This window comes from Meleagris gallopavo, chromosome 4 (assembly GCF_000146605.3).
Source record: "Meleagris gallopavo isolate NT-WF06-2002-E0010 breed Aviagen turkey brand Nicholas breeding stock chromosome 4, Turkey_5.1, whole genome shotgun sequence".
Lineage (NCBI taxonomy): Eukaryota > Metazoa > Chordata > Aves > Galliformes > Phasianidae > Meleagris > Meleagris gallopavo.
Genome location: NC_015014.2, coordinates 57,285,129 through 57,312,976, shown reverse-complemented (window position 1 = coordinate 57,312,976; position 27,848 = coordinate 57,285,129). Strand labels below are relative to the sequence as shown.

Genomic DNA, 27,848 nt, shown 5'->3' with positions numbered 1-27,848 from the left:
AGACAGTAGAACTGTCTGAACCAGGTTCAGCAAACAGAGATTGCACCACATTCAGCACTGATAAATACAGAGTTTTGAGGTGAGCTGTCCCAGAAAAGAAGAAAGGAACAAGTTTCAAGGAGTTGAGGAGTGGTCAGCAACAGGAAACATCACACATAAATGCCCTGTAGGCTTTGCATAGCGCTAGGAACACTTTCTGGGTGCTTTACAAACTGGCAGAAGTTTATGAGCCTTTTCTTGGCATCTGGTTCACGCATGGGAACTTCATGGTGCTGAGGGTAATTTATGGTTTCAGTCCCCAGGATTATGGACTAGGACAAGTTTGGTGCGTACTTGCAGTGGATCTCCTGGTTTAGCTATCTCTTAAAGCAATGTAGCTCATCCAAACTGCAACTGCTTGATGCAAATAAATATGCAGCAAGTGGTACTGAGAGATCTGCCTCAGAAAGAGTAACCTGCTTCAAAATGGGTAACCAGTGAATCCACCAAATGACACATCTATGGCTCTTCCTCCCACCCACGCTACCAGGGCACCACCACACTACCACATGGCAGGATGTCACGGCACGGGAGGAAGAGGATGAGCACTGGTTTGTGTGTGACATCACACAGTCTCAATTTCACAAGCTGTGAGATGGGAGCCCTTAACATCGGGGTACACATGCCTCGTTCAGGGCAGGTAACATTCATTCTGGCACTTCCCAAACAGATTTTTAGTATTAATAGTATTTGTGTGCGACAGAATGCATATTCATATTTCCACAGTAACACGAGGATAATAATCTCAGGAAAATTCTCTTTTCTTAGATATATAGGCAGATAGGGGAGTACAAGGAAGCAGTAAGACAATATTGATTGGCACAATAAGGTGAACGCTGCAGAGCGGAAACCAAAATCACAAAATATAGGCTACACTTGCAGCAAAGTTCCATTTATAAATATTTTATAAAGGTTAAATGACAACATGTAAGAAAGATGGTATAAGATTTATGTATTACAGTTGACAGTATCATTAGGTTTAATGGACAGTTAAAAGCAATGATTATAAGCAACCTATTGGACTGTAATTGCTGATCTGCCTTTTAATCAAATATCTATTAAGTCTTTTATTAACCCTCTGTATGACCCTCACTATAAATTCCCATCATGGTAAATATTCCTGGTTTTTGGTCCTATCCACTTGACAATTACCCTAGATTAGAAAACCCATTTTAGTCCATGTTTGTAATTAAGAGTAGTCAATACACTGTTATGCCACCAGAGGAAAACTTCAGTTTACCACAGTTCTCTGCAATAGTTAAGCTCTTGGCCACTTGGGAAGACAGCACTGCTTATAGAAAGCATGTTTCAAAGCTATTTAAAATTAATTCCTTCTTTCTGCTATTATGGGTTATGATGCCCTCCCCCTCTTCCTTTCGGTATGTTCCTCGTGGGATAAACGGAGTCAGTAACAGTGAATAAAATGCTACAATTAAACTAAATGCAGTAAGCTTCAGCAGGCACAATTCCTGATTCTGCAAGACGCCAAGTACTCTCAAGTCAAGATCAAGTACTTAGAGCTCTACTGCAAAAGAAACAAGCATAAAAGACAAAGTACTAAACTCATTACTACAGAACAGGCATGAAGAGGAGCATCTCTTCCCTTACCTCCAGGATAGTACCAAATCACTTAAATGGTCAATTACCCAGGACATCACTGCAATATCAATTTCCATCTTTGACTCCCATTGTCCTACAAAAATCAATGACTATGCCATTGGTGCATATTGGCTTTCCTATAAGTACTTTGGCACTCCCATTTCCCAAAACCGCTGAAGCCAGTAATTGATATTACAGTCTGTTCTTTATAGGATGTTAATAACAAAATATGTTTTTAACAAGCCTAGTCATACTCCATTGTTTCAGTTATTTTTTCATAAAATCAAGTAATGATAAGGGAACTACTGAAGATAACTCCACGGTTCACATTCAAAGCAATGTCTGTTTTACCTGGCATTGCCAAAGAACAGCTTTTCACTTTTATGACACCATTCACACATGGATTTCAAAGCATTTTACAAACACCAGTAAAATCCTGTTGGAGCATGCCCAGAGGAGGACCACAAAAGTGATCCAAGGGATGGAACATCCCTGCTATGAAGATAGGCTCAAAGTGCTGGGGCTGCTCAGCCTGGAGAAGAGAAAATTCTGAGGTGACCTAAGGGTGGCCTTTAAATATCTAAAGGGGAGCTACTGGAAAGAAGGAGACAAACACCTTAGCAAGGTCAGTTGTGATAGAACAAGGGGAAATGGTTTCAAGCTTAAAGAGGGTAGACTTAAGTTAGATATAAAGAAGAAGTCCTTTACAGTGAAGGTGTTGAGGCACTGACACATCACACAGGCTGCCCAGAGATGTGGTGGACACCTTATCCCTGGAAACTTTCAAGGTGAGGATGGATCAGTCCCTGAGCAACCTGATGGAGCTGCACATGCTGCTGTTCATTGCAGGGGATTTGGATTAGAAGATCTTTAAAGATCCTTTCCAACTCTAAGGATTCTATGATTCTATGATCCCCTATTTGTTAATATAATGCAGGAAACGTAGAAATCTCAACTTAAAATATGGAGTGAGACACTGATTAACAGAACCAGTCTAAAAGCCCCTGTACCCACAAAGTGTTTAGCCTTGTGATAAGTCCCATTGAAATTAGACCATTTGTAAAAACCAGGAGTAGGCAGTTATCCTTGTACAGTGTGCATACACCAAGGGCACTAAGGTTAGTGTCTGTTCTCAAATCCAACTTTCATCAGTGTAAACATCAATGAACTAGAAAGATAGAGATGTAAAGTATCAGAATTATAATTTTATGGGGAAAAAAATTACTCAGCCTTTTCTGTGCTACAAGGCAATTAATTAGTCCTATACCCTCCTAGGAAAACTACAAAATCCATAAGGACTCAGAAATTTTAAAGTCTTATACAGCTTGAAATCACTGTACCTTGAGGAATCTTTCTGGCTTTTATTAACATTTCCATAGAATTTCATCATTCTGGATCACTGTTGTAATAGAAGAACTTACAAAAAAGGACAGAATATTGCACAGAATTCTCTTCCAAATTTACTTCAGCATGTTTCACTGTAATGTGCTTTCTGTGGGAAAAAAAAACAACAGAGGAAGAACACAGCTGTGACCTCTCTTCTATCACATAATAACACCACTCACAAAAGTAAAAAAAAATGTTCCAGAATTATGCATAGATATTTCTTTTTCAGCTAACATCATATTTAGCTATGTTATTGTAATATTACACATATATGTGTTTCAAAAAAAAAAAAGAAAGGAAGGAAAAAAAGAAGAAAAATGATAATTACATTTCACAATCATCTTTTTACTTAATTATTTCCCAGGTGTCACCTGTACAACAGTCATGTTCTATAACAGACACCAAACTAACCAAAACAATCATTCAACATATAAATATTGTCTTTGATAAAGAAGTCATTCTGTCCATTTTGTGCATAGCATCAAGCTGTAGATCAGTTTTTCTAGGATTGTCATAGGTCAGAATTTTCAGTCACAAATTTTGCTGTTGCAAGAGACTTCTTCTTAACTACTTAGTCAGGGCTAAATTACACCCCTTTAATTTCTAAAGTATTTTAAGTTCTTCTGAAGCTGCATTGTAATATTGACCATTGCAAAAACAGCTTCTGTTACCATAGGTAGCAACTTTGCCATAGCATTAAGTCAGGAGCTGCAATACTCTCTTTTCATAGACTTGAAGCAGTCTTGCTGTTTTCCACTCTCACATGCACCCTGCTTTTAGAAGAACAGAACTAAAGGCGGCAGCGATGTTTTTAACAGAAATACGCCACAAGGGTGATCTCAGCTTGTGACTTACAGAACCATACCATTAACTTTCACACAACAGTCCATTAAAAGTTCTCACATACTTAGAAATGCTTACTCCCTGCTGCATTTCCCAGGGTTTTTGAGCCCTCTTATGCAGATAGGCACCCTGAGATTCCAAAAACTAGCAACTTGCTGGAAATCACAAAGGTAAGCAGAAAGAACCTACATCTCCTGCCATCAAGTCCTGTGATTTATCCTCAAGACCAGTACTACCTTTCTAGGTGCATATAATCACAACTTACTCCTAAATCACATCTTGGAACTTCATTATCAGATAACCAGGGGCAGAAATAAAATTCAAAGCCTTTTGAGTCACCTAAAATATGTTCATAGTTAGCTCTACCAGAGCCAAGCTGAGCAAATGACAAGTTAATATAAACTTACAATTAGCATTTATTTTATAAGTATTGTTTCCAGAATAACTTAAATCATGGCTCTATACCCTCAGTAGGTGAGAATCTTTTCTGTCCAAGAAAGAAAAATATAAAGATTCTGACACATACTTGTATTTCTAAAAGCTTCAGCCCCATCCTGATCCAACTCAAATCTGTGGGCTCTATGCACTCTGTGAAAGACAAGGAAATCACAGGCCAACCACCAGAATTAGCTCAGCAGCCACTGTGTGTAGAAGCAAACCCAACGAGGGATTATTCCAGTCCCTAATGCTGCTGAAGCACCTACATCACATCTCAGGCACACCCACAGTTACAACACTCAGGAGAAAGGAATAACAGAGTCACCCATAGGAGATTCTCTTCCAGAAGAGAGTGAATCTGCCCCAGCTGTGGACTGGGCATTACTGTTGCTCTTTTATGGCCTCACAAGTATCAATGAGATGAGAATGATTCACAGGGCCACTGAAATCTTTATTTCAAGCTCATTCAGTTGCCTTTGCAAAAAGCTGCCAGAAACACATGTCCACAGAGTGAGCTGGCATTTCCTTCCATTTTGGAAAAGGAAAGAAGTCAACTCGCAATACTTTGCCAGAAGTAATTTTAGTGGCAGTACAGTTGGCTAAAAGAGAATCTCCAGAGCTATGGCAACAGTCCACATTGGTTATTTTTCTTAATTCTAGCTCATAAATCCTGTAAGCACTTTACATCAATGTTAATTGGAAGTCGAGTTCACACTACCCTCCAGGAATTAACACCACAGAATGAACACAAAGCCTTCCACCAAGCTGCACAAGGATTTCAGCCCCATGTAAAGACTCGAAGCTTTGTTTTTATTTGGTGAGAAGCAGAATCTTATGAGCAAACACAGATCTTTTCCCTCATCTTGCTCCATTAACTGTAACAAGGCTCTTCAGCTTCTCTCCTCACAGATTACTCTAATTCAATCCCAGCTCTAGTTGCTACTGCTAACATTTCAACACACAGTGCAAGTTTATTTAAGCCTCTTACAGGGAGCAGTACAGCATGGAAGACTTTAATTTTCTCTCAGTATTGCACAACAAACTGAGGGAAATTCCAGCTGTAATACCTTGTATTTTGTGCACTGTTAATCTCAGATGGCATTTTCAAAATAGAAAAATAAAATTAAAAAGTGTTTACAGCCATACTCAATATGAGGCCAGGGCATGCTGTATGTAAAACAACTAGTGACAAACAGTTTGCAGTCTAAATACGGAAGGAATGGGAAGGTGAAACAAACCACAGAGACCTGTAGAGCAGCAGAACAACAGCATGGTCAAGTCAGGAATCCAACTCAGAGAGTCAGTCTTGTGTCTGGTACGCTGGGCCCTTGCTGCTGCTGTAGCATTAACAGAGCTCTGTGACACTCCTAAAGGACAAATACACCCCTGCAAACCTGGAGATCTAACTCAAGAACTAATCAAGATCTAAAGAATCTTCCACAAAAGCCCGCAGAGCAACTTCCAAGCCTCATGCTTCTTCCCTATTTCCTCCCTACATCTTTCCTCCATCTCAGAAGGATGTCGTGTCTGCAGGTGAAGGCTTATTATAGAATGAGATAGTTAGATAGTAGTTTGGCTTGGGAGAGACCTCTGGAGGTCATCGAGCCCAACCTTCTCCACAAAAGAGGGCAAGTTTCAAGTGACTAACCAAGCAACAGCACCTGCAAGGATGGAGACTTGGCAGTCTGTCTGACCAACCTGTTACAGTTTTTAAGCACCCTCACAATAAAATAAAATTACATAACGTCTAAGAAATTTTCCTAATGCCTTTGGACTTTCCATATAGCAACTTGTGTTCATTGCATTTTGTTCTTTTGCTCTGAAGTTCTTGTTCCATCCTCCATCCATATATCCCTCCTTGAGGTAGTGGAAGACCACCTCTGAGATCCTCCCTTAGCTTTCACTTGTCCAGGATAAACAAGCACAGCTCTCTCAGCTTTTCCTTATGTTTCCTTAACTTTCCTATGCCACAGCTCCCCAACCATCTTACTCACTCCCTGTTGGATTTTCTCCAGCTTCTTCATTCCTCTCTTGCACAGAATGTCAAAAGTGGATACACTGCTCCACATGAGATCTTGTAAGTAACGAATAGAGAAGAATAACCACTTGATCTGCTGACTACAGTCTTGATAAGGCAGACTGGTAAACAATTTGCCTTCACTGCTCTAAGTATGTTCCTGCTGACCCACCATCTTGTTGTCCACCAGGACTCTCAAGTCTTTCTGCAGAGCTGTTTTCTAGTCAGTTGGCTTGCAGCCTGTGCTAATTTGTCTTGGCAGAATCACAGTTCTGCCTCATGAACATTTGCCTCGTAAACACCATGAGGCTTCTGCCAGCCCACTCCTCCTGAAGATGTTTAGCAGCATCAGTCCCAGCACTGACCACTTGCTGCTACCTGTCAGTTTTACTCCAAATCATTCATCGCTCCTATTTGAACGAATGGCCCAGTTTTCCATTCACTATCTAATTCATGTCTCCCTCATGTCTAAGCAGCAATTCATTACTTACAAGACCCCACATAGAGCAATGTGTCCAGTTTTGACCTCTCGTGCAAGAGAGAAGTGAAGCAGCTTTGCACACAGCATAGGAGGCTGTGTCAGAAGCCGTTTCAACATAAACAACATCCACTGCTATTAATTCATCCACAGAGAAGTGATTTCTTTCTAGACAGTGACTAATTGGTCAGAATTACTGGTGCTGTTCTAAGTTACCTTCTTGCTCTCAGTATGCCTAGAAAGAGGTTTCCAGCAGGACTTGCTCCATGAGGTTTTCAGGGACTGAGGTGATGCTGCCCTGCATGCAGCACCCTGAATCCTTCTCCTCACCTTTTTGTAGACCATCATTCACTCAAGAAACTCGTGGAAGGCCGTGTGGGAAGGAAATTATGAGTAACAAGAACAAAAAGCCTAGTGGAACACGAAACCACAAAATCCTTACAAGGTTTCCTTTGCTTTATTTGGTAGCAGGAGAAGGAAGCATTCTAAGTATCCTAGGCTGACACCTGCTGTGCCAATTTTCCACCTGGAATGCTATCTACAGCCAAAGTACACAGCGGTTGGAAACAGACTTATTAACTGTCAGATCTTCTCAATGGCATCATTCAAGAGAACACTATAATCAAGCAGCTATCTGGTTAGAATTGAAGCAAGAAAAAATATTTCAACTTCTGCTGTAGACTGAAAGATGTTTCTCTGTAAAATCTCTCTGATGTTCACAAAGAAAATTAGGAAAGATACTTCAAATTCAAGAAAGGAAACTGAACACCAGATTCTGATCTCAGGTAACAATTTATTTTTATTTTTTATTTTTTGAGAAGTACAGATCTTGTTAGTTAATAAAGTCTGACCTAATGCTTTCAGTATGTTAGGCTGAGTACAAGACTAACATGAAAGAAGAGTCAAGACCAGGGCATATAAAATTATCACTACAATCTGATGCTGTTGGTTCTGACTGAACCAAAAAAAAAAACAACTTTCCTGAAGAAAACATCCTGAAACTCAAAGTTAACAACTAAATATTTGACAAACAAAACCGTCTGCATTACTTCAGAAACACTTAGGCAGAGTCTGGAGAGAGAAAAACTGGAAAACATTATAAGCATTCTGCCCCTCAACATGAAACAATGTTTATTTTAATATAAATACAAGTTCAGTGGAATATTTCTTGGAAAATCCTAAGTACTTCTCAGCTGAACTACATTTAAGAGCCATGGGGGTATCTGCTCTATGTAATGTTCCCTTCTCAGAGTCAAACAGCATCTTGACACCCCTGTTTTCTTTTACATGTATCTTTACTAGGTCACCTTTAGTTTATTAGCTGTTTTCTCTTTTAGACCCTTTTCTGGGGTGCCAATATGTAAAGAATAATAATAGTTATTAAAAAAAAAAAAACAGAAATTGATGGCTTGGGAGTAGCTTCTACTTTCACACACATTAGCTTAAACCTCGATCATTTCCCAGGAAGATTCAGTAACATGTACAAGATGAGTCACTTTTTAGTACAGAGCATGACATTTAAAATAACATGAGTTACCCAGGAGCCAAGCCTTATTGACTTTCCATGACATTTATTCTTCCTAATACCTCAGTTGATTTAGAAAGCAGAACTTGGTAATTTTTGTAATGTAGAGTGCTTTCTTCTCTTCCAATCTCTGTGCCTTGCATGGACTTAACAAATGATATATTGAAATACTGTGCATTAATATTTAGGCAGTTTTGCAGTACTTTAATCTGGCTTAGACCTATGTGGTCTGCATCTGCTTCCTTGAGTCTATGAGATTTTATATGTACATTTTTATGGTACAATACTTAAAAATATAAATTTGCTTTTTAGCAGCTTTTTGAAGCAGTTAAAGGCATTATTTCCCTAAAAGCTGCTTCATGCCATCCACTTGATGAAATACAGTCCTCTTCCATCAGAGCCATCAGGCCAGAAAGTTTGAGTCCTCCTCATTTACTTCAGTGTAGGAGCAAGGCTCACCTTAAACCATGCCAGCTGCGGCTGGAGATAAACAGGCTGATTTTGCACTGCATTGCACCAATCTGACACCTGGCAGCAGGTGTGCTAGCTTCCTGCTGAAGAGTGTATTCATCACTTTACCCATCCTATGGATAGCATATCTGTCCACGTTTCCTCAGCATCTATACAGATTCTAGCACTGATTTAAATCCACCAGTTTAGTGGTGCCTTTTCAAGACAAACCAAAATTGATGAGGCAGGCAGACCAGTTCTTATGCAGAAACTGGCATCTCAGAAAGAGCTATGATAATTACTTGTAAGTGCTGCCTTAAATAGGGCACTTAGAGTACTACGGTTAGGCTGCGGTTGGACTTGATCATCCTTGAGGTCCCTTCCAACCTGAGTAATTCTATGATTCTAAAAACAAACAGGATGTATATAAAGGATGTATATAAAAGAAAAACAGACTGTGTACACCACATATAATCATTAGGTTGTTATACGACACGGCTAGCATTAATTCCCTTCACCTCCTCAGAAAGACTCTAAAGCCCATAACATATAGCCCTGCAATTCAGCAATTTAAAATAAGGCAGCAGTGCTCACTATTAATAACTCATGGCAAAAATCTTTCACATTCACACTACGCTGTGTGGGCAATCTGCACCACAACCCAGATCTCAAAGGTGAAAAAAAAAAAAAAAAAAAAAGAAGCATATTCTTAATGTTAGAAGTTGTTCTTCTATTACAAAGTAAGATTCAAGCATCCTTGAACAAGTGAAATACAAGTTCAGGCCATGATTCACATTCATGTAGCAAGAAAGTGTGCTAGCATCACTGTTATTAATTTACAGTGGTTTGTCACCAACCCTTGCCACTGACTGCTGCTCCCAAAACTTTGCAAAGAGAGGAAACAAGTCAATGTTTCTGCTTTCCTTGGATGTAAACTGAGCTGCCTCTATTGACTCTGATAAGACAAGGTTCAAAAGCACCTGTACAATGCAGAGCATTTCATGAAGGAAAGCCATGAAGCCAAGTCACTTAAGGAGGCACAAGTCATGCATGCTGGCAAAAAAAAAAGAGAATGTTGTGGATTCTTATCAAATGCATCCTATAGAAACAAAAGGAAATTACTTTTTTGTTTGTTTGTTTTAAATCAACCAGCATCATCTAACCAAAATGAACTTTATTTCTAGATACACAGTTAGTCAAAACATACAAAAAATTAGCCTGCAATATTGACTATGTCCGTTTGGAAGCTACAGAACAACAGAAAGGAGCCACTACAAATGCACAGGGCACTAATGGAAGAGGTTGCAAATCAGCAAAATCTAAGTAGATGTTCATGAGAGCAACAGAGATAAGAAGCCTTCAGAATCACTTCTGAAATGCTTCAAAGAGAAGAGCATTCAGCATAGTGAATGAAGCATGGAGGAGTGATAGGCACCCAAATACAGATGTCCTAACTCTTCTTGTGAATGGATTATAAGAGTCGAGTCTATACTAAGAATCTGAGAGGACTTTATAAACATCAGCTGAAAGATCCAGAAACACTGAACTACTTGAAGTATTTATCTGTATTCATAAAAGAAAAAGAAAACAACACAACAACATGACCTAAACCAAGGAATTAGCAACCTGAAAGTGCCAAAACTAGCGCTGCTAGTTTTTTACATCAATAAGGTGTGCTCTATGGCAAGGTTTGCAACACTTTTGGAGTCAGTAGTGTTTGAGGTCAAAAAGAGTTGAGGGTGCTTTTATTTTCACAATATAAAGCAGTTCTAAAGTTTTATTTCCTTTTAATATACTAGACTTTGGTCCTTTGAACAGAAGAGATCAGAGAGCTCTCCTTGAAAGTATGATGCTTTCGTAGCCTCTCGTCATTCTTCCAGCAGCACTGTTCCAGCAAAGGGTGAATAGAGCTGTTAAATCAGTGCGTGCATACATGTGACCTTCAGAATGGAGTGGTTTTTCCAGCAACCATGAAGTGTCTACTGTGGTGACAAGTTATTTTCTGAGTAATCTTGTGTGTATATATATCACAAGATGATATAAGATTTCATGTAGTAATCTTACTGTGCTCAGTGGAGTTAGTGTGACATATGCTGCTTTGTGATATAGAACGGAGTAAAATTGAGTTTTATAATGTAAGTCCTGACAAAAATTGTAAGTGAAATACCAGCAACAATACAGGGCAAACACAGCCACCATTATGGGCACGGTAATATTTCATACACAGTCCTTGATTTTCAGAATTAATTTCACCGTGAAATGGAATGTTTGACAAGACACAGAGGTGATTTTTAAGAGGGCCATTGGCAGAAGTGACCTCAATTTAACGTATCAGCTGAAGGATGGTACCTCTTATCATGCAGAATCTTCTAAAATTACTCTTCAGTGACAGCACCAAAAAAAAAAAAAATGTCCTGGGGCAGGACTACAACCAATCTCTTAACTTCTTGCTACAAAACTGACTGCATAGTGACAATTAACAACCTGTCAAAACCAGTGACTTGACAGGTGAATAAAAATACACCAAGAATGGCAAGTTATGCAGAGAAATTTATTCCTTCGGGCAGAACTACCTCTTCCCCAACAATACTTCTGTGTAGGTCTACATGGTTCTATGATTCTTCATCTCCCAAGAAAGAGGCTATTAGTCTTTGTTTCACAATCTAAATATTTCTACGTCCTACCTCTGCTATATTATCATTAAGCACATCACAGAATCAATCACAGAATGGCCTGGGTTGAAAAGGACCTCAATGATCACATAGTTTCAACCCCTCTGCCACAGGCAGAGTCACCAACCACTAAATCAGGCTGCCCAGAGCCACATCCAGCCTAGCCTTGAATGCATTCAGGGACAGGGCATCCACATCCTCCCCAAGGCATTGCTTTTCATGTTCTTAACCCCATATGTTATTTTTATCACTTCGGAAGCAGGAAGACCTCCAAAGCTGCATTAATATCTCAGTTATTGGCTTCTCACATTTTAAATTAATATTTACAATGTTCATTAAAAAGTCACAATTCCTACAGAAATCCATATCATTCACGAGCTACTGATGAGAGTAGACAACTTGCTAAATAAAAATAAGTAAACAGAAAAAAGGAACCATACACATTTCTAGACACACAATACTTTCACAGTAGGAGCAAAAAGTGAAGCAGTTTTACTAAAAAGTCAGATTTTCACATTAATATAAGGAAGATTTGAACAAGAAGCACTGGGAGTGAAATATGAATTTTCTGTTAATAGAAATTGTTCAATTGCAGTCTGTATGGCCTAACAGGTAGAAATGTGATAATTTCAAAATAAAGACTGGATATTAAAGCACAGCGCAGTCCTAACTCCTACATAAATCTTATTCTCTACTATTTCTTTCATGAAATGAGAACTGGAAAAATTCCCGTCATCCTATTTTCTTTCTTTCTTTTTTTAAATAGCCACAACATATTCTGATACAACATAAAAAAAAAATTGATTATTTAAAGAAGTCAAAGCCTTTCCCCCACCCTCTTCGCTGTGATTTCCAGATACTGCATAGATGATCAAACTTGAACATCTCCCAGGTTCTAATCCTGATTTATTTCTATAGAAGGCTTCTGCCTAATCAGGGATGCAATAAAGAATTTCAAACTAAGCTACAGGATGTAGAACAGCATCCTCCTCTGAGTCAAAAAAAAAGAGCTCATCTCATCCAACTGAAAGCCACAGATTTAAGTCATTGTGCTCCCCTGTCTGTGCTGCCTATAATCATATAAAAGACTGCAGAAGTAAACAGTTTTTACCTGTATGTTTGCATTCAACTGAAAGGAAGAAAGCCGGTGGAGTGTAGCATGTCCTGGAACAGCAGGTCCATCAGAGCAGGTCACTCTCACACCTAGCAGAAGAATACCACTGATTTCAGAAAAATTACAGCAAGGATAATTTTAGCTCTGCATAATGAAAATGAGAAAATGTACTGCAGCTGAAAAATTGCCTGTACCCTTTCTTCTCTAAGTTGGAATGAAATATAAAAGGATGAATTCTCAGTATGGCTTATATTTATTTATTTTTGTTCTTGATATCAGTCAGTTTTCTCATTAAACCTAATGAATTTTATTTTCAATATGGTCCAAGTAGCAGATAAACATTTATGGTTAAATCATATGAATCAACCTTATCTTCTTTTTAATAAACAGGGAGAAATACACCAAGTTTGACATGACTAAAAGGAGATAAAAACTCAGACATGGGGATCTTTGTAATTGCATTACTAACACTGCATGTTTCCAAACATGAAATACATTTCAAGTGTTCCATTCAGTCTGAGACACACATCAGTACATCTGTCAAACAGACATGCTAATATCCTGGCACCGAGTTAGCCTGACCATTACATATTTGTACATGTACTATACTTAGCTTTGTCCTTGATACCACAAAACAGTTTTTCATTATGAACATGACTTAACACTGGGACAGGTTGCCCCAAGAGACTGTACAGCCCCTCTTCTCAGAGATATTCAGAAGCCACCTGGACATGCTCTTGGACAACCAGCTTCAGGTGGCCTGCCTCAGAACAGATGGTGGACAAGCTGACCTTCAGAAGTCCAATATAAATCCATCTGTAGCCTTTGGCTCCAGGCTCTCTAGGAGCACCCCAAGCTTTCTTTGGCCTACGTTCTAAGATTTGTGTCCTGATGTTGTCTTAGGATTCAAAGCAAGAACAACATCCTGGTCCACTGTTAGAAATTCAACAGTAGACACAGGAATGCACTCAGATAACTCAAATTGAGGTCATCTGATTCACACTTCTGGCCAGCTCAGCAAACAAAGCCCAGAACAAGGCAGGACATCTCCTGGAAGAGGCGTCTAAACTAACAGATGAGAATCACAGTCATAAGAGTGAGGCAGATGAAAGCACGGCCATTGAGAACAGACTGAACACCAGCCAAGAAAAGGCTTAAGGATCAGTCTGGAAGGCAGATGGAAAGGGTATAAATAACTTCACCAAGAGCCAAGCATCACTGATGGAACAAAATGAAGCCTGACACTTCACTTACACCTTGATCCTTTGTAGGTCAGAACACTGCTAGGTTTAATAAAGGTATTACTATTTCCAGGCTAACATATTGCATGTCATCTCAACTCTTCTGCTCCAAGTGATCTCCTCTTCCAGAAAGAAATGTAATAAATTTCACAGAAATACAGGAGTTCAAATAAAGGGCACTTACAGGGCAAATGGAGGAACGCTAGAAATGATAATCCAGAAAGTCCCTAAGCAGAATAAGATTTCACCATAAAGCACAACATTTTCTAGAAGAAAATTCAAATGATTCTACAGGAGCAAGTTTCTCTGAAATAGAGATTTGTATTTATGTAGGGTACAAATTTCACTAATCCAGAATTTCACCTAAACAGACAATGAAAATACGTCATGAATAGCAAGCAAAATACAGTGATATTCAACTCCTGCAAAATGCCATCTTAGTGATCAGACTGCTACAAATTTTCTGGAACTGCAAGTGAAAAACATATGTAAGGCCTAAAATATGTATGCGCACATATAGTGATCAGATTCAGTCACTTACTGTTTTTTGTTGTTCATAAGTCACATAAAATTTATTTGGAACTGATAAGATACAGATGCAGTCAGAGCGAATTTACAGCTTGCACAGTGACTACCCCACCCTAGGGCTAAGCCCATCTATTAAGGCATACACTCTGTCCAGCCAGGATGGAGGGTTTTTTTCCACAGCAACCTGCATGCTACTTTGTTTTAGATTTATAACTAAAACAGCATTGCTAACACACTAGTGCTTTAGCTGTCACTGAACAGTACTGGTACAGCATCAAAACCATCTCCATTTTCCACTCTGCTCCCCAAGCAGGTAGGCTGAGGATAACGAGGGGAATGGGAAAAGACTTGACTGGAACAGTCTATCTGGCACATGCCATGTAATCCCATGTTCAGAAATAAAACTGAGGAGGGGCTCTTCCCACGGTAGTCTCTCGTCAGAAATCAACTTGGCACCAGTCTGCTCACGAGAGCTGGTGATTGCCTTTCCATCACTTGTGGTTTTATTTTTTCCTTCACTTTAACTGTCTTTATCTCCACCCATGAGCTTTGCTTGCTTCCCGCCCTTCTGATTCACTCCCCCATCCCACTGCAGGAGGAAGCGAGCAGGCTGGTGGTGGCCGCTTAGGTGCTGGCCAGGGTCAACCCACCCACAACATTGTGCAAACAGAGGAAGATAAATGTGTGCTGTCTCCCCTGTTTAGTGACTCTGCCTGGAAAGGTGACACTGCCTTAAGTCATCACCTAACCTCTATCAGCACTCTGCACTTAGTGATCAGCAGAGCCCTCAACAAAAGCAAGCAAAGTCTGAAAAGCATAAAGCTGGGTAAACCTGTTTGCTGTTTTAGAATTGCTCCCAACTGGAAATGTATTTTTTACAGAACAGAAGCAGTAATAAGGATATTGCCATTAATGCTAACTATTTCCTGTGCTATGCTCTTGCCTGACCTTGCTTGGAGCTGTGCTGGCCAATTGCTTGCGTGATCTACATATTATAGCTGCAGTTTATGGAAATGTTGGCACTTACACAATTATTTGCAATGCAGACAAGTAGAACAGAGCCACTGAGTCTGTCACAATCTTCTTTCAGAAGAGCACAGCATCAACTTCACAGCTCTGCTATCTATCTCCGAAGCCTCAAGCTGTTGTTTGTACACATTTACTCACTTGGTATCGCACCAAGGTATTAACAATTGTTATTGAAAGACAACAACCAACACTTCAAAGCATCTCCTTCTGTTGAAAACAAAAGAAAAGCTGTTGAGTCAATGTGTAGACAGCCACTAACATGTCTGCAGAGCAGTGTACAGCTCTATGAGACACAAAGTGCCTCACATACTAGTTGCTTTCCAGCACAACCAGCTCAGAGTCACTAGCATGACTTACTGGACCACAGCACGCAGGCAGGTTTTCTAGTAAATATGGAATTGTTTGGTTCTTCCAGGCTAGTGTCAGGGTTCAACTCTCACAAAGTTAGTCAGTGGATATGTTCTACACAGCACACATCATTGCAGTGATTGTACAGATACACACTTTGGTTCATTTGCACCAAATTTGTTCTTTGTAAAGAACGAGGAAGTTTAACACATTAACAGTTTGTAACTGCAACAGAATCCTACATTTTTTCCTAAGTATTTATCCCATTTTACTTAAAATAACTCCAGGATAACTTCTTATTTCCCTGCACTCCTTCAAACTTGCCTGCTTCATTCCAGGGAAGGAATGAATTTTTATTGCTATGACATGACAGCAATTTTATTCATTAAGACTTTGCCAGCTAAGACACCTGGGAGTCGTCGAAGAGTAATAAACACGTATTCTAAAAGACACAATAGAAATATCATTTTAAAAATAGACTAAAAAAAACAAATTAAGCAAGCAGAAAAGTACAAGATCAGTCAGAGAAAAGCCATAAGCTCTTTGAAATGGAGGAGTCTGTTTCATTCAGTAATAAAGATGAATTAAAAGAGAAGTCACAGGGGTCCTCCACCTTAATGCTTTTTCTGCACCACAAGCATAATTATCAGTCAACACTAATATCATAAACATAAGAACCTCTAGAAAAGAACACAATGCAGATGAAGCAAGGTTTAATATCAGAAAGGTGAAGGTGTCCTCAATCTCAAATAACAGAAGACATTAAGTAAGGACATCCTGAGCAAAACCTGAAACAAGCGAGCGGAGATGGAAGCGGTGTGCTGAGGAGGTTTCCCCACTCCAAACTGAGCAGGTGTGTTGATGGCAAGTGTACAGCAGGGGGTAGAGAGGAAGGAAAAAGGAAAGAAAAGCCAAAAATTAAAGGACCAGCAGCAGGTTTTATGGCAATGAGAAGTAGCATCTCCACTCAGGTCAGAGAATGACAGCTCTGAGACCAACAGCAGGAGCTGGTGATGGAGTAAGAGGGAAAGACCACGTGGTTTAAGTGACAGCAGCAGAACTCCTATTTAACTCCTAGCATAGAAGCACAGATTCTCTTCCTTGTATTTTATTTTATAAACATCTAACACGAGCTGAACCAATAATTTTCAGCTGGTCTCTGACTGATTAACAACATATTAACCTGCAGTGATTCATGAAGCTGAGGTGACCTTTACAGCAGCGGTGAAAGTCCTTTGTGTGATGATTATCACAGAACTTGAAGTAGCCACACAAGCTTCAAGTACTGGGATGTAAAACAAGCACTTTCATTCAGTTCTGTCTGCACCTGCCCAGCACAGCTTTTATATCTAAGTAAATTTCAATCTACTGTAGATACCACAGTTAGAGAGCCATGCCACAGATACCAATGACACAACTCAAGAGATTTTGAGGAAAATCTAATGCCACTCCCCATAAACGTCACTAGTCTAATGCTAATGATTGTAAGAGCTCTTCTAACAAGGTTGAAGTTGTATGTTCACAGATGCCTGTGGGAAGGAAGCAAAGAGTAAAGCCCTCATCTGGAGACAGGTTTAAATCCAGGTTCAGAAATTATGGCGTTTACCAAAACAAACAAACAAACAAAAAAAAAAGCACCAAGCAAGTATTAGGTAGATTTCATTTATGTGGAAAATCTGGGGGGTTTGGAAGCCTTTTATTCGTTCCCCCTCCAGCTATTTTCAGCTGGACTCTCTCCTGTCTGGCCAGACCTACCCTCCTAGCTCAGGACTGAATGGAGAATAATAATTGTCCAACGGGAACGTTCATGCACTCATTAATTACTCATAGTAACACAATCAAAAATTCTTGCTTGCTTTCTAAAGGAGCTGGAGAAAAGCAGGAGACAACCTCTTTAAATTTTGCTTTGTGCTTCTTGTCTTCTTAGCTCTCCAACAGACTTGCACAGCACCAGCAGAATGAGCATTCCCTTTCTGACTCAGGAAGAACAGCCCGCCAACGAGACTGAATTACAGCACTAAAACACTACGTCTAAACAGAGCTCCTTTCACTGGCATGCACCATGCAGCTTAACCTCTTGACAGTTATCTGAAAAAAATACGTAAAAAGCAAGGGAGAAACATTTGCACAAGTCCAACTCGAGCAATAACCAGCCAGGCCTCGGGCTCTTACAGCACTGCTGGCAGCCTGTGTGCCTAGCACCTGGCTTGGCAGCCCTTCCCCACACCACAGTCCCTTTGACTAATACAAATCACTTGTACGCTGCACAGCAGAAATGGGCCCACAGGATCTAATTCATCAAACCTCAAAGAAAAATTAAGAAAGAAAGAAAGAAAAATGTAGGCCTGAATGTCCAAACACTGTTTCAGTAACAGTATTTCCACTGTTAAACTTTGTGCAGAAGTGGACACCAACAACTTCTGTCCTCTTGGCAAAACCTCAATGTAACAGAAGGGAGAGGAGAGACCACGCAAACACAGCTGACCTCTTCTGTCAACTTGACCCGTTAAGCTGAAAGACAACTATTTTTAAGAAAAAACATTAAGAAAATCAATGGCACCACACTAAGAGTTTATGAGAACAACAATTGATTGAAAACCCTTCTCCCAGAGCTCAATAATTTTGTCTCAAGGTGTAAAGCCACATCAGCATGATAAAAAATTGCTTTTGTGCATTAGAACCAGCTAGCTGCTTTCTTAAGAAAGATGACAGGGGAAGCATTTTTTATTGCTAGGAGTGTTACAAGCCATATACCTGTGCCCCAATAATGAGAGCTGAAAAAACAAACCATAATAGATAGCCAAATTTGCAAATCCTTGGGATACCAAATTACTTATGCAGGAATATCACAATAAATTTGCTCTGAAATTGCTGCATGCTGCTTTGGGGTAGGATCTCTTCAGTGTCCTCCTAGGAACAGAACTTCTGTTATTCTAAATTGCTCTAATTAGCTCTCTTCAGAGCCCTGTGGCTGTTGCTATTAGATTTTCAGCACAGCAACAACCTTCTCCAGGCAACAAGATAGTTACAAAATGTACCTTTCAAATTAGTTAGCAAAAAGCTATGGGAACTCAAAGGCTATTCTATAACCAGAATAAGACGTGTGATTCTGTACTTCCAGCCTACAGAGAAACTAGGCAGAGAGAGTAGGTGTTACACGTTCTCTCTTGGGAGAGATTTCTTTAAATGTTTGCATTAAAAATTATGAATTTGGGACACATTAACTATCTTAGTAAGGCTCTCATTAAAAGGAAGGAAGGATATTCTCCCCTACACACACATCTGCATCTCACTACACGATATTTAAAGTCTCTGGATGCAAATAACAGTCTAATCTTTATAGTCTTCTTCTGTCTGAGACATTTCCAGGGTGTTACTGATCCTCAGACTCAATAACCCCTATTTGTAGGGATCCCTATATATATGTATATGTGTGTATATACATATATATTTTTAAATTAACATTCTGTATGAAAGAATATGTACCCCAACATTACACTGGAATGCTACAGGTAAGACCTCTCTTGTGAAATCTTTCCTAAAGGGCTCAGGTTTGAAAAACAAGTTTGATATCACCACTGAAAAGTTCAGTAACAGTCTTATAGCTAAATTAACATATTTTAATTTGAGTTTGTTATTTCCTGATAACTGACTTGAAAGGTCACTGCTAGACTATTTACAAAGATTTTTTTTTTCTTCTTTTTTTCTTTTCTCATTTCACTTCCTCCCACCACAGTTCAATGTTTGGTTCTGATCAGGCTGACACATAACATATTTGATCAGGGAAGATATGATACCCTTTCATTTTTAGCCTGAAAACGTTAATAATACAGCTCATATTTGAAACACAAATGTAATGGCATTCTGCCTGCTGGTTGAATATCAACAGATTATATCTTGGCATTCAGAGAAAGGACCAGTATTTCTTCATAGACACAGAAATGCCTTAATTTTTCATTTAATGTTTCAAGCACAGATCTTGCATTTATACCATTTTTCACCTCAAAAGATTACAAGCTTTTTTACTATATATTTAATGTTAATAACAATAAAAAAGAGCCTTATCATTCCTTTGACATTCTGAAAATATCACAGAAATTCCCTGTGCACTCTGAACAACTTTACTGTTCTGAGAGATTACTACCCTTAATTTGTAGTTGTGTGGAAACGGGGTTGAATAACTGCACGAAGCTGAATAACTGCATGAGGCCACAAAGTGAATCACAAGATGAATCAGGAATTAAGTCCACACCACTCGAGTCAATCACTGGACTGCACTAATTAGAGATTAAAACCACTTCTAACCACATCAAGTTGAAAGGTAGCAACTGCTTAACTTAACATTTTAGAATTCAGAATAAGCATTGCCTATCAACAAACAATATTCAAACCCTGAATGTATGTGAAAAACAAAAGTCTGGTTGATATGGAGAGGACTACTCAGGAAAATGCTTGTGATTGCACATCTGTGGCTGCCAGCCATGCCAAGCAGCAGGTGCTGAATTACTCCTCAGCTCAGTACTAACAAAAATAATAATAAACACAGAGCAAGCCACTAGGTGGCACTACAAATAAAACAGAACAGACTGCAAAGGCGGAAGTCAGAACAAAGCTTGCAAAAGTAATTTCTTCAAGGTGCCTTCCAAAGTGGGACAGTACTTACGGCCAACATCAGTCACAGTGCACAGTCTGGGTAACCTACATGCTTATCTGTAGTACTGTGTATGCTGTTCAGTCCTACACTCAGAATCTGCACCACCTGTGGGCTTTTCTTGACTGCTCTTCAAGCTGAGGAAATCACAACAAAATTCACTTTCATTGAGCATCATTTTGAATTTTTGCTTGGAAAAAGCCTGTGAATGATCATTTTGGGCAAATGGGCCTTAATACAGGAATTAGCTTGTTTCAAAGGTTTATTAAATGATTAATAAGATATACTGACAATAGGCTTTTCTCAACTTTGTTTTTAATTTTCTAATCAATCACTAATTGAGCACAGCTTCCAGAGGTGGTAGGCAGGAGAGAATGAAGAAAAGGCAAATAGGAAGCAGCCTGTTAAGGGTTTCAGGAAAGCCCAACAGACGGGAAATGAGACAGGCAGACTGGTTGTTCAGTGCTAAAAGGAACCAGTTAGTTTTCCAGGCAAAAATTTTAGAAGCCTCAGATCTAAAGACCAACTTACCTTTTCAGTCTCATTTCTTCACAGCTTTCTGTGGATAGCCTCCTTTACAGCTATTCCCACTTCTCTCCTTGTTCTCTCAGATCCTTCCATGGCATTACTGGCATCTTTACCAGGTTTCGTCAATTGCATCTTTAAGAATTATAAGGATGAAGCTTGGGATCTGTGGCTTATCTACTTGCCAGAAAGCAGCAGGCAGTCACTGACAGGGCTAGAGACACACTGGAACATGGCATGCAACCTCAATCTTTGCTTTGTTCTGTGTACAAGCTGCTGTGCTGTATCAGTGTCACGGTATAAAACTAATGATCACCAGAATGCAAAATCATTTGCTTGGTACTCATTGCAGAGATGTTGTCACCCAAGGGTGTTACCGGCACGCTTCTTGCTCTTCCAAGTTGTCCCTCAAAAGGAGAAATGCACATCTGTGTGACTGCCAGAGACAACAGCATTCCTTGGAATATAACACTTGTCACAAGACCAGAGGACCAGAATGTCCCACATCCTTTCTGCAATGGCCACAAAGCAGCACCACAGACAAGCAACCCTGCTGCACAGAGGCTGTGCAGAAGCCTGAGTTAACCGAGCAGGCTCCTAACTTCTGCAGGATTCCCACATGGCAAGCTTGATGGCTCTTCTGAGGCTTCTTTTTATTAACACTGTAATTACACACCTGAACACAGCAGGATATATAATTCACTGAATTTGCTTTACAGTATGTGCAGCTTCTTCATCCTCAGGACATACTTTGTAAATGCAAGCAGAAATCAGGCTTACAGCTGGGGCATATGCATCTGTGGAAAATCCAGCAACTGTTCTGGGACCTTGTAATATATGTGACCTTTTTCTTTCTTTTAGAGTGATAATCGCATGCTAACTGATAGCACTGGTGAAGTTAACTCGTGTATCACCGTGTAGGATTTGTGTGTTCCAGTTACGCTAGCCAGGCGCCAGATCCCCCGAGGGATGACAAGGACAGCCCCAGCGCCCCACAGCGCACAAAATGGCCCCCAGGGCACCCTCAGGCGGCACCTCCCGCCACAGGGGGGCAGAGTACAACTCCCCGCACGGAGTTCCCCTCCGCGGCCCGGAAGGGCCGTGCGTTCCACCCATCGCTCTCGCTCATCCTCCTTTCGGATTGGCTGCTGCCCGCGTCACTCCTGGAGCCCCCTCTCTTTGATTGGTAAATGCGCAGGTGGGCGGGCAGATGCGGTGCTGGGTAGGAAGGCACTATGGCGGCGGTAGCGCAGTGCGTGTTTGGCACGCTCCGCTCGCGGTCCCCGCTGCTAAGCCTGGCGCTGAGGTGAGCGCGGTGCTGCCGGGCCGGGTGCGTCGGTTGAGGCCGCGCTCGGGGCCTTCGGGAACGAGGGCCAGCCCTTCACCCTCGTTCTGTTGGGACAGGGCCCGGGCTCGGGCTCGGCGTGCAGCCCTGTGAGCCAGCTCGCTTAGGGCGTTGGGCCGGCTCGGCCTCGAAGCGCTCATGGGACCGTCTTGGAGGCCTTTTCTCGGTGTAAGGGCCGAGGTGCGGTGCGGCCGCTGCTCTCTTGCCGGGCCTCGGGCGGCTCTTGCGGGCCGTTGCATCAGGCAGAATGCGTGCTGCCGTGAAAGCGAGCTCCTGTGCCCTATGGCATAGGCTGGACCGAACGGGCACTCACGAGCTGCCCCGTGGTCCGTGTCTTGCAGACGAGTTGTTGTTTGCAGCAGTTCAGATTAGCTAAATTTGGTTCTTTGATGGAAGGTTCTACAGACAGATTCCACAGTTCTAGAATCGTTAATTTGTGCTCTTATGTGTGTTTGTTGTGCTTGTTGATTTGTCAGATGAAGCATCTAGGAAGCAGTACTGTCCTACAGGGTAAGTGGTCGATTAATACTCTCTGTGTGGTTTTTTTCCCCCATAGGACCTCTCCACGACTGCTTTGTGTAGCAACACAGCAGAAGAGCACTGGCCAGAACTTGGAAGAGGACCAGGGTCAGAGCCACAATGAGCAGAAGACTGAACCCAGTGCTGCTGAAAGAATGTTAACTGAGGAAAAGGCCAAACTGGAAGAGCAGCTCAAGGAAGTTACTGTAAGTGGCTCAGTCTGTGTGCATACCTCCTGGGCTGTGTACCTAAGAGTCTTGATTATAGCTTCTCAGTGCATAGTCTGAACGCAAAAATCCAACTGATGTTTAGTTAATGGATAATAAGCTGTAATCAAATAATTTCTCAAAACTTAAGAGAGTGGATTTACTGTAAGACCTGAAATGTATCCCGTCCTACTCTAAAACAAGAACTTTGGGTGGTTTCATTCTGATTTCTGGATGGAATCTTGCTTGACCTGTGTTGGTTCTCAGAAGCAGGGAAATTGCTTCTGAGAAGTTCTTTGTGATGCCAGGCAAAACAGCGTTAGGAATGGCAGTAAGCATATATAGGAAAAAGTTGACTCACCTGATTGGTGATAGGGCCTCTGGCTATAGACCACTCCTTCTCAGGAAGTAGCCTTCATCCAAAAGATGCTCTTCCTTTGGAAGCTGGCCCTTAAATGAGCCCTTCCTGTCACATGGGAAACACAGGTGAATATCTTGCACCTGTGCTTCCTAGGCCAGCCACCCTCTTCACCAGGTGCTCAGTCATCAGTTCAGGCTGCGACATAACAGTTCCCCTACAACCTGGAAATTTGTTCTTTAGTTTCACTGACTTCAGCCCACTTAGATTTTTGCTCAATGGAGAAATAATTCTTTGAAGTTCAGGTATGGCTTGGAATGCATCTTGTATGTATGTATGTGAGCTAAGAGTAGGTATTCTGAAAGCAGCCACTGACTTTTCCAAAGGTAGGGGTTAACAATTCTTAGCTTGTATATAATACTGTACTTATTACATGCTTACACAGTGGGAGTTTGAACCCATCTCTGTTAGAGATGCCTTTAAATGGGAGAGTAACGTGTCTGTGTTGCATTCCCACTATCCGGCCTAGTGAATCTTGCATTCTCTCTCATGCATGACTTAATGGAGAGTGAACAGTGCCCTAGGAGGTGAGAGGTGTGGATTAAACAAAAGCATAGCTTTTCTGGATGCGTGCTTTATAGAAAATGTCTTTCTAGAGCATTTGGGACTTTGAGAGGTAGCCCAGAACCTTCTGTAGTAGCAATGCCTATGAATTGTAAGTGGATTGAGATTCCTTTCTGCTGCCCTTAGGAAAGAACTGAAAGACAAATCGGGGAGATTGTTTAACACCTCAGTTGACAGTATATGTTCCTGGCTACGTAGGGCATCCCTTCAGTCAACTTCTTGATGCGAACGTCAACCTTACAGTGTGTGCAGGCCCAGCAGAGTTCTGGGTCAGGTGGTGCAGCACTGAAACACCGTTTGTTGAATCTAGTTCTTAATGCATCTCATGCTGCAGGACAACTTGCTAGGAACATACCTAAACTTAGCCTGATAAACAGAGGAGTCAGACTTTGTAGTTTGAAAGGTCTGAAAAACTTGGAGGACACTTTGGTGGAGAGGGAAGAGGCAGATTGAATGGTTGGGTTGGTCTTGTTTGCTAGTGTCAGAATACATAATACTTTATGAAGACTTCCTGCAAGCACTTGCCAGAAAAAGCAGAAATCTTTGGAAAAATTGGTGTATCTGTAGTGTTAAAAATTCCTGACAGCAAATATTGAGTCTACAGGCCAATCCTTACTTCTTTTCTCTAGCTTCTTTCTGCACATAAATGAAGCAAACAACTTTCTTTGCAACAAGGATACAGTGGTAATTGTCGTGTCTTCAGTTTGCCTAAATCCACTATTTAAAATTAATCTAAGAGTAAAAGAGAAATGCTGTTCTGTACTCACTTTAGAATTTTCAATGCTTCAACCACTTGGATTGAAATCTCTTCTGTGACTTGTTTTTCTGCAGGATAAGTACAAGCGGGCCCTGGCAGATGCAGAAAATGTGAGGCAAAGAAGCCAGAAACTTGTGGAAGAAGCAAAGTTATACGGTCAGTCAGAACTCTGTTTTTAATCTTTAGACCCAGGAATACTAACTTGAAAAGCAGAGCCTGGAAAATGGAGTTTACTAGCCTACAGTTTTGACAAGTTGTACTTGTAGTTATTCTGGCTACTTAGTTTAAAAAACATCTTTAGGGGAAAGAGGTTTAAAAATGGTTCCTCACTTGGTAATAGAATTACAATAGTCTCCCTTAAGATAGGGCAAGACTTAACCAATTTAAGTCAACAACTGTGAATTTTGTTTGAATTTGGCACCTGATTTGCTAAATGTACAGCATTAGGAGATGTTTCTAGTAAGGTTTGCAGCCTCAAGTTTGCCTTTTTATGCGCTCGGTCCCATGGCAGGCTTCAAAAACAGAGGGGGAGGATGGAATACTGGCATGCTTGCTGTGTTGCTTGTTTTGTTGTTATTGATGCATGGATTCTGAGGTGGTTCATTCTGTGGAGGTTTTCATTTGTTTCAGATTTGAATAACATTCCTCTTCTGGTGAAAGCCATGGCTTTCAAACAGGCAGTACAGTGGTAGGGAACATAGAGCTGTAGGCTTTAAGGAGTGCTAGAAACACATCTGCCTCCAGCAGCCAGCTCACTGACATCTGACACAGCGTTCTGACATTCAGACAGAATTTCTTGCTTGTGTGTAAACGCTGTAGCAAAAGAGCTTCCTTTTAGTACTTGTCTGTCACTCACTTTGGTTTGAAATATAAGCTACCCTCTCTTGATGCACTGCAGAGCTGTGTAGTTTTATTCTGAATGCAGACATTTTAATTTCTACATGCAGAATCTGCAGTTAATGTGTGTGGTAAGAAAGCATCTCTTTGTTTCATTGTTCTGTACCATTTTCATGGATGTTTGAATGCTTCATCCTGAAGTTCATTTGCAAAAAGCATTGTTTGATTGCTGTGCTGTGTAGGGCAGAAAGGCTTGGAGTTATCTCTGAGCCCAGAGATGTATGATAAAAATATTCAAATAAAGTTTCTCATTTAAACATTATCTCAGTCAATGTGTGACTGTAAGTTTCATCATTCATTTGGGATTGCTTTTTTTTTTTTTTGTTTTTAAACTCTTAAGGGAAATTCATTCTTAAACTTGTCCATTGGGAACTAAGTCCGTAGAGATGCAGTGACAGCTGTCTATAGAAATAACTTATGCTAAAAAAAAATAGAAAAAAATAAAAAAATCCCTTTCTGAACAAATTGCTGTCTGGTTTGATCCAGAGCGCTTGACAGCTGGTGTTTGGGACAGTTCTGCCCTAGCCATAGTTTTAGGCTGAATTTAAAGTTTTGATTCATTTCCTAATATTTTGGGAACTGACTGGACGCTTTCAGATACAGTTCTGTAAAAAGCTCAAGTCTCTAAATAAAATTGTGCAGTTGTTAAAGTGGCCTTTTCCTGAGAACTAGTTCATCCTTATAGATCCTGCAAGATGCTTCTGTAGTTCATTGTCTTCTGGTACTGCGCTCTTCCTGGTGAGGAGAAAACAAGTGGACAGAGTTATAAATCCCAGCCCTGACTAAAAGAAGAAATGAGCAAGGCTGCCACAACTCAGTGCACTTTGTCATCATCATACCTCTGCAGAGAAATGCGTTGTTCTGAGTTGTCCTGGTCTTTTGTGATTGCTTGAGACATTCTACCTTAAGTGAGATGAGTCCAGATTCTTCTAGGGCGAGCTGGAGATCAGCTTCAAAACTGCTGCTGGTCCAGGAATTACTCAGCATGAGGTGCAGCCTCTGGCTCACTCTGTAAGAGCGGTTTGTAGTGGGAGGGGGGGGTTACGAGTGTTCTGCTCATTAAAGGAGGAATCACTGTTCACCTCTTAAGATTCCTTGTCAGCCTGACTACAAGCTTTTTCTTCAGCAAACACTCTTTGTATCTCAGATTAAAGAGTAGAAATAGAGCAATATAATGCTTTGGTCTTCAGGTGAATCCCACCACTGAGAGACAAAAGATCCATTCCTTAACAGCAGGAAATGACGTGAAGTCATCTGAAGGTTTTGGTAACTTTTGTTACAGTTAACTGTCGATATCATCTCATCACTGTATATTTTTTTTTTTGTTGGTGATGGTTTTTAATACTTGCTTTCCTCCCTCCCCTTTCTTTTCCTTTCCTTTTTAGGTATTCAGGGCTTCTGTAAGGACTTGCTAGAAGTCGCAGACATTTTGGAGAAAGCAACAGAAAGCGTTCCAAAAGAAGAAATTAAGGATGAAAATCCTCACCTGAAGAGCTTATACGAAGGTCTTGTCATGACAGAAGTACAGATCCAGAAAGTGTTCAAAAAACACGGGCTGCTCAGACTGAACCCCGTCGGAGCCAAATTCGATCCCTACGAACACGAAGCGTTGTTCCACGCTCCCATGGAAGGGAAGGAGCCTGGCACTATTGCATTAGTATCCAAGATCGGCTATAAGCTGCATGGGCGCACGCTGCGGCCCGCCCTCGTGGGCGTTGTGAAAGACGCTTAGCTGCTCAATCAGAGCACTTAAAATGCCATTCAATTATTAAACAGCTGGATGGTTTTTCTCTTACGTCGTGCTTTCCTTATCCCTCTGTCCCCCAAGAGGTTCCGGTGAACCAGTTGAGGTCTCCCAGTGAAAATGAAGCAGACAATGACATTCTGTTGCTTAGCGGCCTTCAACGGTGTTCCTTCAGCTCTCTTCTATCAGTAATATTTGTTACAACCATGGCTACTGAAGGTACACATTAAAATGAAATGAACAAAATGCTCACAATTCTGCAATCTTGTGTTTATCACTATGTAAACTGAAGATCCAGTCAGTGGTTCAAATGGTTCCTTTCGCTTTGTAACGCTAAACTGCAAAAGTGGGTGAAGTTGTCCAGATAATCAATCTTCTGCAAGTATCCACTGGCTTTTTGGCTGATGTAAGCACCCATTTTTGTAGAATGCCTATTCAGAAACAATCCCTCTCAACAACTGAAATAGAAACGTTTGTGAATTCTGACCTGAAAATAAAAGGCAAGGGAGAGTGGA

At 40.7% G+C, this 27,848-nt stretch overlaps 1 protein-coding gene and 1 long non-coding RNA gene across 2 annotated transcripts; one reads left to right on the top strand and one right to left on the bottom strand.

The window, feature by feature from the left end:
• Positions 1-2,984: 2,984 nt before the first annotated feature.
• LOC109367416 lies at positions 2,985-21,981 on the bottom strand. Its single transcript, XR_002114542.2, has 3 exons — positions 20,890-21,981; positions 12,559-12,650; positions 2,985-3,130 (listed from the first exon to the last, which is right to left on the bottom strand). It is a non-coding gene; the product is annotated as an uncharacterized LOC109367416 (long non-coding RNA).
• Positions 21,982-22,049: 68 nt separating this feature from the next.
• GRPEL1 (GrpE like 1, mitochondrial) lies at positions 22,050-27,848 on the top strand. Its single transcript, XM_010710385.3, has 4 exons — positions 22,050-22,189; positions 22,785-22,953; positions 24,767-24,848; positions 26,975-27,848. Exons 1-4 carry the CDS (start codon positions 22,119-22,121, stop codon positions 27,319-27,321), a joined length of 669 nt encoding a protein of 222 aa, XP_010708687.1. The 5' UTR covers positions 22,050-22,118; the 3' UTR covers positions 27,322-27,848.